This window comes from Ruditapes philippinarum, unplaced genomic scaffold (genome assembly GCF_026571515.1).
Source record: "Ruditapes philippinarum isolate M1 unplaced genomic scaffold, ASM2657151v2 ctg16064_1_1_1_1, whole genome shotgun sequence".
In the NCBI taxonomy this organism is placed as follows: Eukaryota; Metazoa; Mollusca; class Bivalvia; order Venerida; family Veneridae; genus Ruditapes; species Ruditapes philippinarum.
Genome location: NW_026865784.1, coordinates 100 through 11,133, shown reverse-complemented (window position 1 = coordinate 11,133; position 11,034 = coordinate 100). Strand labels below are relative to the sequence as shown.

The 11,034-nt window shown below is 32.6% G+C and overlaps 1 protein-coding gene across 1 annotated transcript; it reads right to left on the bottom strand.

Annotated features, from left to right (window-relative positions):
* Positions 1 to 825: 825 nt before the first annotated feature.
* On the bottom strand, positions 826 to 8,550 carry LOC132730318 (stromal cell-derived factor 2-like; the record flags this gene model as incomplete). The annotated part of the gene is given in 7 exon segments (XM_060716204.1): positions 826 to 1,059; positions 1,825 to 1,906; positions 7,158 to 7,173; positions 7,175 to 7,222; positions 7,225 to 7,300; positions 7,863 to 7,945; positions 8,438 to 8,550. Coding segments are annotated over 7 exon segments (611 nt in total), but the record flags the coding sequence as incomplete, so codon positions are not given.
* Between the last annotated feature and the right edge of the window lie 2,484 nt (positions 8,551 to 11,034).

Here is an 11,034-nt window from a genome sequence, read left to right as displayed (position 1 = left end):
TAAAAAAATCTTGCCGAACCTTTTGATTTCTAAATGATTTGTTTGCTTCTGAAGGTGAACCTAGTTATGGCTGATTTTAAAACAACTTAAGATGGAGAAAACACCTTAAACATTCATCTCTAAAGATTCCATAGAGAAATAACTTCTACTTGTAACAACAGATTAACAATATTTTCTTAAACCCTTACATACACACTTAAAAAAATTTCACTATTCCCAACTTTACAAAACATTTAACATATATATTATAATACATATAAAGGTAAACACCTTTGGAGTATAAAATAGTAAAGAATATTTACTTTATAAAATTTGGAAATTGAAAAAAAAAAAAACCCAGAAAAATCAGAAGAAAAAACATTACAAGGAAAAGCATAAAGAAGGAAAAAATAATATGTATTTTCCCCACTTGTTGACTTCTTACTTGTAACCTATTGGAAATAACAACGTCATATATAACATCTCAAAATAGTATCATACAATTGCATGAAAACTTCCAAATCCTTATCCTACTCAATTTCTTAAATGGACTTGTCACAAAATTTTATGACTCTATACATATATCCAAATGTTAAGTTGAATCATTGTTCTTTTTTTTAATTTTTTTTTTTTAATTTTTTCTTCTCAGAGTAAACAATGTTAATTGTGAATAAGATGTAATGAAATAATAATAAAACAGACAAAATCTTTAATTATTACAACAATGAAATCACTTTTCAACTTAGCAATTGCAACAAAACATTTTTAAAATGTAAACACACAATATCTTGCTAAGAAAACTTGTTCGAAAGAAAAATAGGAGACAATATTTTTTTAAAAAAAGAAGAAAAAAATTAAATTAAAATCCTAGAGTGTCTAAAAATAGATCATAATTCTGTGTGTGCGTGTTGATGAGCATTCAAATCTCCCCTGAACGTGCCTTGAGGGTCCTCCGAGGGTGTGACAAAAACTCCTTCCATCGCTTGCCAGTAGTTTAACTCATTTGGTGAAGAGTATCCGCAAACCTCACGCTGGTTTTTGATTGGACGACCGTAAGTATCACCTGTCACATGTAGGTAACTGAAAAATAAAATGAAAGAAATTAAGCGTCCATAAATTTGTAACTAAATACAATTATTATCAAAGACTACATTTGGTATTATTAAAGGCTATAAAACCCATATTATAGCTAATGAAATACATGTACAATAGAACTCTGATTAGTCTATGTTAAAGGGAATTGTGTAAAAACTTTGTCGCATCATAACTTAGACTATTGAATCGGTCTTTATTTAAAATCAAAATTCAACATTTACAAGCCAAATACAAAACGGATATCAAAAGGAAAGGGCGATAACTGAACTAGCTTCTAGTAAATTTATCCCGTGTGTTATCACACGGCACAGGGTCAATGAAGTTTTCAAACAAAACTTATTTGTAATGTTTATTTTGAAATACAACTATGGCAATTTGAATGATAACAATTGAAGCGCATTTTATCACAAATGTGAGCTTATACAAAGGCTGTTTGACACATAAAATTTCCGACTGGTACATAGGTTTTTATAAAAAATAGGGGGGAAATATCTGAACTTTCATTATACTTCGACACATAGAGAAAATCAACTAATCAAAGTTTGACTCATAGAAGTTCTACTGTATTTTGATAATGGACAGTTCCAAAATGGAATTTGGACAAGTTCATTAAAGAACTTTACTACGCGGAAGAATGGATAATTCTAGTCACAAGGTGCCCCATGTTAACATACAATCAAAATTCAAAGTGTCTCTGTCCTATCTAAAATTGGCAGCAAGAAAAACTACTGTAAATACAAAGTAACTTACTATTCTGTAACAACGTTCTTTATCCTCACTTTATCTTTTCTGTTCCAGTATTTTCCAGAACAAACTATTGACCAATTATCTCCTGAAATACACAAAATATGGAATACATTATACATACATAGCCAACCGCTGTATATTTCTTACTATGTCTTTACTCATATAATTCCAAAATTTCAACAAATAATTACTTCAACTGATCAGAACAGTAACTATTATTGCAGTCAAAACGTTTCCAACCAGAAAACCACAAAGACTAGTGGTTAGTAATATCTACTAGCCAGATCAGGTTTATACAACACCAAAAATGTTAAAACTTAAAAAAAGTAGAAAGTCATTCAAGAATAACTATTCAGGTTTTTTTCTCTTCTTATTCTATACTCTGAATTGATAAATTAGTTGTTCTTTTTTCATTTTCAGAAGGAGACTGACTGCTAATTTTTTATAAGTCACTCAGGCTAGTTACCAGAAAATTTCATTTACAGACTGTCGTTTCACAATAAGTAATTTTAACCAACAAGAGCTGTCAGTAGGGCAGCACGCTTGACTATTCTTAGTGTTTGATAGTAAAAGAGCCTTGATAATGTAAAGGTTACAAAAGGGCCAAATTTTTCTTTAAAAATCCATGTTACAGTTATAGACCTTGGAGAAAGTCCTATTATGCTCTCAAAGAAGTGTACAAAATTGCAACTTTTTCAAAACCAGATGTCAATGGAATAATAAAATATCTGAGGTGGTATGCAAACTTAAATGTAAATTCTAAGTCAAAACAGGGGCAATATTCAGTCAAAATGCTTGATAGAGTTACCTCCTCCTGTCTATAGGTTGGGGTCATGATTGTGAACAAGTGTGCAAAGTTTCAAAGCAATATGTCAATGGACTTTGATAATGTATGAGGTATTGCAAAAACTTTATGAGGTATTACAAAAACTTGAAGGTAAATTCTAAGTAAAAAAAGGGACATCATTCTGTAAAAATGATTGATAGAGTTACCTCCTCCGGTCTACAGATTGGGGTCATGCTGAGGAACAAGTGTGCAAAGTTTCAAAGCCATAGTCAATGGACTCAGGGCTTGAGCTAGGGGGCAACTTGGGCAAAGAAGAAGCCTTCGGATCAGCGACTTCGCCTAAAATAAACTTCAAAACGATTTTAAAGTCGCCCGATTTTTTAATGATATGTCATACCTATTTACGAAGCTAGGTCTGTTAACAATTTGTTTACCTCTCAATTACAACCAATTACCATTAATCCGCTAGTTAGAACGCGTGTCAACATCATTGTCAACAAAGTTTAATACACGCCCCAAGGCAAGAGTTCACTATGTATATCTTTCTCATTATGTATTCATGCGATTGATGAATCCGAACGGGCATTGTATCTACGGCAGTTTGCATTGACCAATTGGCGACACATTAACATACTGCGGTTGTTTGTTGACAATTACACAAAATGGCGACAGATTCAATCAATTTTCGCGGATTGCATGATTAAAGACACCTGCATATACATAATTGTTGATAATTGTTGCTGTGTTTTGGCAAGTAAAGATAAACAATCTTAAAGGTGTGGTTATGTTTGAAAACTCGATTGTTAAAAACTTTTGAAGCACTAATCTGTAGAAATTATGTGAAGTTTTGTATCTTATATTTTTTTAATACATTGAGCTCCATAAAGTAAACACAATGATTATACAAAATTAAATGTCTCTAACATTCTGGCTTGCAGGCAAATCATTAACCAAAAATTATAGACGATGAGCAGTCTGACTCATTGACAATATGGCAAGTGGCACTGCTCTATCTGCCCTGAATATTGTTACATACTCACTATTTCTACATGTATACGGTATATGTAAATATTGTGTTTGCTATTGGTATATATTTATGAAAAGCAGATTTACAGTAGAATTGTTTTATTTGATAGGTGTTTCATATTTCTTTTCTGGTTTGTAAAGTTTCCTAGCTTATAATTCTCCAGTAAAGCCTAATAGGTCTCCCAACTTCTCCCTAAAGTTTCCTCACTTCTCCCTAAATCAGCTGGAGGAAGAAGTCACTTCTTCCTAAAATTTTGACCTAGCTCAAGCCCTGGGACTTTGAAAATATTTTAGGTGTTACAAAAACTTCAACATAAGTGGTTACGCCGACGCATCGGGTGACTAGGATAGCTCTACTTATTCTTATTGAATAGTCTTGCTAAAAAGGGGGTATAACTCACTCAAAATCCACGCAAGAGTAAAAATTAGCAGACAGAAACCTACAATTATGGTCCATAGACATTATGCTGATATACATGTATTAAGTTTCAAGTGAAAAACTTCTACTGTTAATATTTGTTTGTTTTATTGGGTTTTACGTCACACTGACACAGTATAGGTCATATGGCGACATTCCAGCTTTACTGGTGGAGGCAGACCTCAGGTGCCCTTCCATGCATTATTCCTGGCACAAACGGGTACCTGAGTAGAACCACCGATGTTGGATAGCTTCCTAACATGAAAGAATTCAAAGTCCCTGTTGGGATTAAAACCCCCAGTTGTGAGGGGCAAGTGGTTTGAAGTCAATGACCTTAACCACTCTGCCACGGATGCCCCTACAGTTACTGTTAATCTAATATGAAGTTGCTTGCAAAACTTTTAAACAAGTTCTATACCAACTTATCCTGGCTGTGAAAGAATAGCCTCTAAGAAAAATCAAATTGAAAGAATACAATGTACATCTTTACCCGTATTATAATACTACATGTAATTGACTATTTCCCACCATTCCCAACTTTATATAATGTAACAGATAAAAAGATACATGTAGATATATACACATGTAATGAAATGATACACATCACATTAAATAAGTGTATAAACAAGGAAAAAACAAGAGCTGTCGCACAAAGGTGACAAATGCACACAAAAATGTTTCACAAGCATTGTTTGTTTGTTTCTTTGTTTCATTTTACGCCTTTTCCCAACAGTTTTTCGGTCATATAGGCGGGTAGTTTCCTAACCATCGTTCCTGGAGAGTTACACCAGTACTAGACTACCTTCCTCCGTGCTAAACTACCAAAGCATCTCCCGGGATCGAACCCACGCCAAAGAGGTAACTGGATTAGAAGTCATTACTCTAACCCCTCGACCACGGAGGCGGTTCATAAGCATTGCAGAAAGGTATTATGAACAGAAAGGTATTATGAAAAGAGAATAACAGCAATTAATTGCTTAATATTCTTCTTGTGAAAAGAACTGCTATTTGGGAAAATATAACATGGTAATTTTGAGGGGGCAGGGGGAAGCTTGATGTAGATTTAATTTCAGCATAAACTGCATTATTTTAAAATATTTCTCAAGTTAAATACCCAAGTAAACAGCTCCTGCTATAGGAAGGGAAAGAAAGCACCAACAGTACACAGTTGGCTGTACAATAGTTTAAAACTGAAAGCAGAGTATAAGACCTAAATTTTTTGGTAATACCCTCAAACATAACTGGATCAAAATAACTTTAATAACATAACTGAAGAAACTTAACATTGTTTACATTTAAAAAATTACATCATAATACAGTGGTTGAGATTTGTTTCAATGCAAGCATTTAAATGTATTTTACTTAGAAAATTTCTTATCTGCATACCATATTGTTTCATATTAGCTCCTCCAGGGTTTTTTTCCAGGATTTTGGGAACATGACCCATACCAATGGATTTGGGAATTACAGCAAGGTTTTGTTAAAAATTGGGAAAAAATGCATAACTTAAATTTTGCAGTGATTAAATGAATGCAAAGAATCACTGTCTAGAATGGCATCTTCAAACATTTAAGCCCCATAACAAGAAGCCCTTATTTTTGAAGAGTTTTGAATTTGTTATTCAATATTTTTACTTTGTAACTTTCAATTGGGAATTTTTTCCTGTGGATTGGGAAAATAATATACTATTTTCAATTGGGAATATAACCGAATATCGGCTATAAAATAAGCCAAAAAAAATCCCTGTCCTCTGTGAATGAAAGCTTTTTTTCTTCTAAAGCAAGGTGTTAAATAATAACTGCTAAAATTGAATATGTTTAATCATAACAAATTATAAAATAAAACATGTTTACACATATGGTGGCCACTTAAACTACATTAATCCTTGTGATCAAAATCTTTTAGTTATTGACACAATTTAACAGTTATAATGAATACAATGCCTGAAATTTACCAGTAATGTTATTACTTAAAAAGGACGATTTATTTGTTTTAGATTTGAAAGTCATTATGATGCCTTGACATACTACTTTCTTCTGTAAAATTATTTTAGGGTAGAAATGGGGAGTTTGAGGGTGTGGGGCACTAATTATAGGGGTTGCTTACAGGAAACAATATGGTATTAATGATGCAATTCAAAGAGCTATTTCAGATTTGTATCATTAATAATGATTATACATTTAAAACAAGAAAGGTAACTCCATACAAAAGAGTTTTAAATCTAAACCACTGTATAGACGACTGTATATTGTACCTTGACGCTCAAACGGGGTACCTGTTTTATTTTTTCCAAATATAATAATAATGATGTAATGATCAAACTGAAAAGTTTTATTAAAGAATGACAATGATTTATGCAATTATAACATTCATCAGCTTAAGCAAAATATATAATAAGTCAGACATTCCTAAACCAGTCACATTATCAAAAACAAACCATATGTGAGAAGTTTAAAATCTTGTGATGGAATACATGTCATTGTTATAATACCTCCTTTCAGTAAATAATAAAGTACCAATTATCTTAACAATTATTTTGAATATTTTGAGCATTTTTAAATTCTTTATAACTGACCAAGTGAAAGTTAAGCCATACAAGGTAAGTCACTGATACAATTTTAATTGCCGATTAGTTCTACGATAACCTCCTTTGTACATATATAGTACCAACATTCTGTAAGCTAGCTGGATAGCTTTCTCACATCAAAGAATCTTAAGTCTCCTATCGGGATTGAAACCCACAGTGGTAACCACTCAACCACAGATGCCCCACATCCTATAACAACATACTGTTACATTACAGTTCTAAATCTAAGCAAACAAACATGTTATTGAAAGAACTTGATTTGCAAGTCAAAAGCCATTTCAATTTCCTAGACATTAGGCTCATTAGATCATACCCCTATAGATCCAAATGTCGAGAAAGAACATCTGGGTTGAAACACTGACCCTTTTAAGTTGGTGTCCTTTTTTCTAAAGAGAATCTGTCCCTTTTAGGAATTCATTTGGTAGAGAGTGAAGGTCGTCTAGTTAAATATCTAAGGATGTTAAAAAAGCACCACTTCGCCACTACAAAATTAAAAGTTTACAACAGAGGTTACCTACCCTCATCGCCATCACCAAGCTTCACCAAAGGCACTAACTTCTAGATTATGCGATAATGGCCGACCTGAAAATGATGACTGTGTAAATTTCTTCGAGTTTGTAAGTGCATTAATCGAATTGTTTGTCCACACTTGATAGGCTGCCTGAAACCAAATTAGGAAAGGAAACTCATTCTTTCAATCAAGTCTTATGCGTAGTAATATCATTAATAACTTTACTTTTACTTTTTCCTTCTTTTTTTCCAAAATATGAGGAAAAAGAATTCAAAGTCCCTGTCGAGATCCGAACCACAGCAGTGAGACTCAGTGAGAGGCAAGTTGTTTGATGTCAGCAACCTTAACCACTTGACCATGGACCCCCCTTTTTTCTTCAATTAATATTTACTGTTATAAATATGATTACATAACACAATATGAAAAAATTAGAATCCATTCTAAATTTAATAATGAAAATTTCCCTAATCCTTAATAAGTTTATTTCCAATATGATAGTAAGATGCTGATGCCCCTTCTGTCAGGTAAAACTCTATTTTCAGCAGCTTGGAATACTTAATTATACATACAGACAACTCAATATGAGTCAGTGACAGTCACTGATTTGAATCACTTGGCCACACAAGAAGAAATTTATACAGAAAACAATACGATTTTTATATAGAACATGTACATTATTACTACTAATATGTACCACCCAACAATAACATACCCTCTGATACATTGTGCTCCTGTTTTAGCTTTCACTTGCCAGTAGCTGTTATGGTCATCTGATGATTCCACTGCAGTAACTGACTGTAAAAAAGTTGTTTTTTTTTGTAAATAATACGTAACTTACTCACATGTATGATAGTGATAGTTAGTGAATTTCTTTTTATCTGAAATCACAAACCATACAGGTCTTGAAATTTATGACAATATGATATCTGATTAATTAATAAAACCTTTGTAACTCTGAAATTTCTCAAAATACTACATATTATCCCAATTTCAGCCTGGGCTTTTTATATGCCTTTTTCTCTTTTTCAAATCTTTATATTCAAATTCTTTAAAATCATGCAGTTTTACTCTAAAATTCAATTGACATTAATTTTTGCTTCCCCTTTTGCAAAAGTACTGTTTTGCAGAAATTTACCAAATTTAAAGAAATGCCCCTGCCCCTATCTGTGATAAAAAAGGCCCTGTCCATATGGCTTTGATTTTGCGTTCATAGAGCACCACCTTTCCTTGTTGATCTCGTTTATCATAGTTTTAGCACTACATGCTGAGGTGAGCTTATAAACTTACCTGTTGTCCACTTCCTGATCCATATTTAACATCATGTGAATGCAGTCTTACATTATGATAAGAGTTGTAAATTTTAAGCGTAGATCCACATGTCACATAGTCATATTGGAAACCTGGCAATGGAGAAATGAGAAATGTTACTTTTTAAATAATTCAAAGACAACAATATTACAAAAGTAAACTGAATCCAATATTTTGAGCCACATTGGCCTGATGCTTAGTTTTTCAACTGCAAAATATAAAATTTCTTTATACATTTGTCTATGGCAACTTTTCCCAACAAGGAAAGGGCCAAAACTGTAAACAGGTTTATTCTTCTTGGGCTCAAATCCACAGGGACCCAGCAGACAGTGTTGGGATAGTGTAAAAAAAAAGTAATTCTACAAAAAAATATATACTGTATTTATAATATATACAGTAGGGTGAACGTGTCAGTTTTACACGCAAAACGCACGTTACACGCTATACGAACGCACGTTACACGCTATACGAACGCACGTTATACGCACGCAAAACGAAACGAAATACGCGACGCACGCAAAACGATATACGCTAAACGAAATACGCTTAACGATATACGCACGCTAAAAACGCACGCAAAATGAAAACGTTTCTAAACCTTTATTAAAACATCGTAATCATTTTAGGTTTTTTAACAACTTTAGCTACATGTTGATCGTTTAGCGATAAATTTTTGATTAGGCCTATCATATAGATCTATTATGGTAGCTAGAAATGTATTTTTAAACGAGTTTATGTAAGAACTGAAATGCACTCAACCTAGCACCGAAATTAATTTTGTCACAGCCTCAACAAATGATTTTTAGAAATATTTATAAGCTATCGTGCGCTAAATATCGAGAGTAAAATAGTTAGGATAACGTGTTCCTTTTTATGCGCAATCAAATAAAGAACTATCCCTTGCATTCACTACGTAATCTTCTACGTAATAGTCAAACATGGCCGACATTGAATTATGCATTGCAAATTTTTATAAATATACAGTGCTAACAATTAAATTCAGATGGATTTATGAGGCATATCTATATATTAAGTGAGGCTGCATCATATAAACAATCGAACTATATAATCTTGAGTGTAAAAATAAAAGGAATAAACTATTTGACAGAAGTCACGAAAACAGATTAAAAACACAGGATTCTACCACGGATAACATTAAGCGGAAATGGATAACATTAAGGGAAAAGCTTCCAGAATCAGGAATGATTAAATTGCTGGCACAATACGTAGAATTTAAGTTTGATGTCCTGTATGTTTCATTAGGACACCGCCGATGATTTATCTTGTCTTGTCGCCAGTAAAATCTTCTCAAAACGAAAGTGGAAAGTAGAAATAAACAGTCTACTGAAATCCAGTGAAATCACAAAAAAGGTAAAATTTCTAGGGCATTACAATATATGAGTATATATAAATATTAAGAACGCATTTTTATTTTAGGTCTGAAACAGTAGTCGAGTGGAAAATAAATGAGGAAAATAAGGAAACCGGTTGTGATGTAAAGTTATTGGATTTACAAAGACAGCGCAACAGAAAATATTTTTCACATCACTTAAAATTGAAATTTATTGACGTGCGCTTAATATGTATTAAAAAGAGGATATTGAATGAGTGTAAGTTCAATGCTGAATTTATTGCACAAGTTGAATAAAATTATATTATGCGACCTCTGGTGAGCATAATATTTACTTTATTCAATGAGTGCAATAAATTCAGTAATGAACATACACAAATTTAATATAATATTCTATTTAACACATACTAAAAATTAGGGATGGGTACCACTAATTTTTTTGTACCGCGGTATATCACGGTATTTCACCTGTGTACCGCGGTATGAACCACGGTATTATGAAGACACTTTTTAATGTTTAACTTATGCAAACTAAGACCAACTGCCAAAAGAATGTTTAAACATTTTGATAAAACACAATACATTTTAGAAAAACAGATTAATATCTTTATTTCTTTCAACTAACATCTGTCTAACTGACTGGAAAATAATAAATAAAAGAAAGAAGAAAACATTTTATGACCATATCACACTTCATACATACGGCTGTATTATCAATTAATTTCTGTGTTATTTTAGACTTTTGGAGCCCAAAATGCCTCCAAATATCCGATTTCCCCTTTGGATTTTTGACCGTGGTGAATTCGTCCATGACGGTATGAGCTGTTTACAAGTTGGGCTATGTCTAAATGCTTTACGTTTTGTTATTGTCGCCACTCGTTCAATACGTCAAACATGTTTACTAGCCTTAGACTGCGCACTAACATGGGTGTCCCCTTTAAATGCATTTAAATGAAGAATGATATATAGAAAATTATAAAAATGTCGGCGGATGAAATGTATTTACACTACATAATAAAATATGAAAAACAACCGGGAAACGATCCGACCTTTCCGCGACTAATTATTCGTTAGAGTATTATACTGTGCATTTACTGCTGCTCTAAAAATAGACTTGGAATTCCACTTTAATTTAGGTTGAAAGTTGAAACACAGATTACAGGGTAAATAACGTCCGAATCTTACAAAGATATTATGTAAAATTATATATCAAAAAACCGGTATT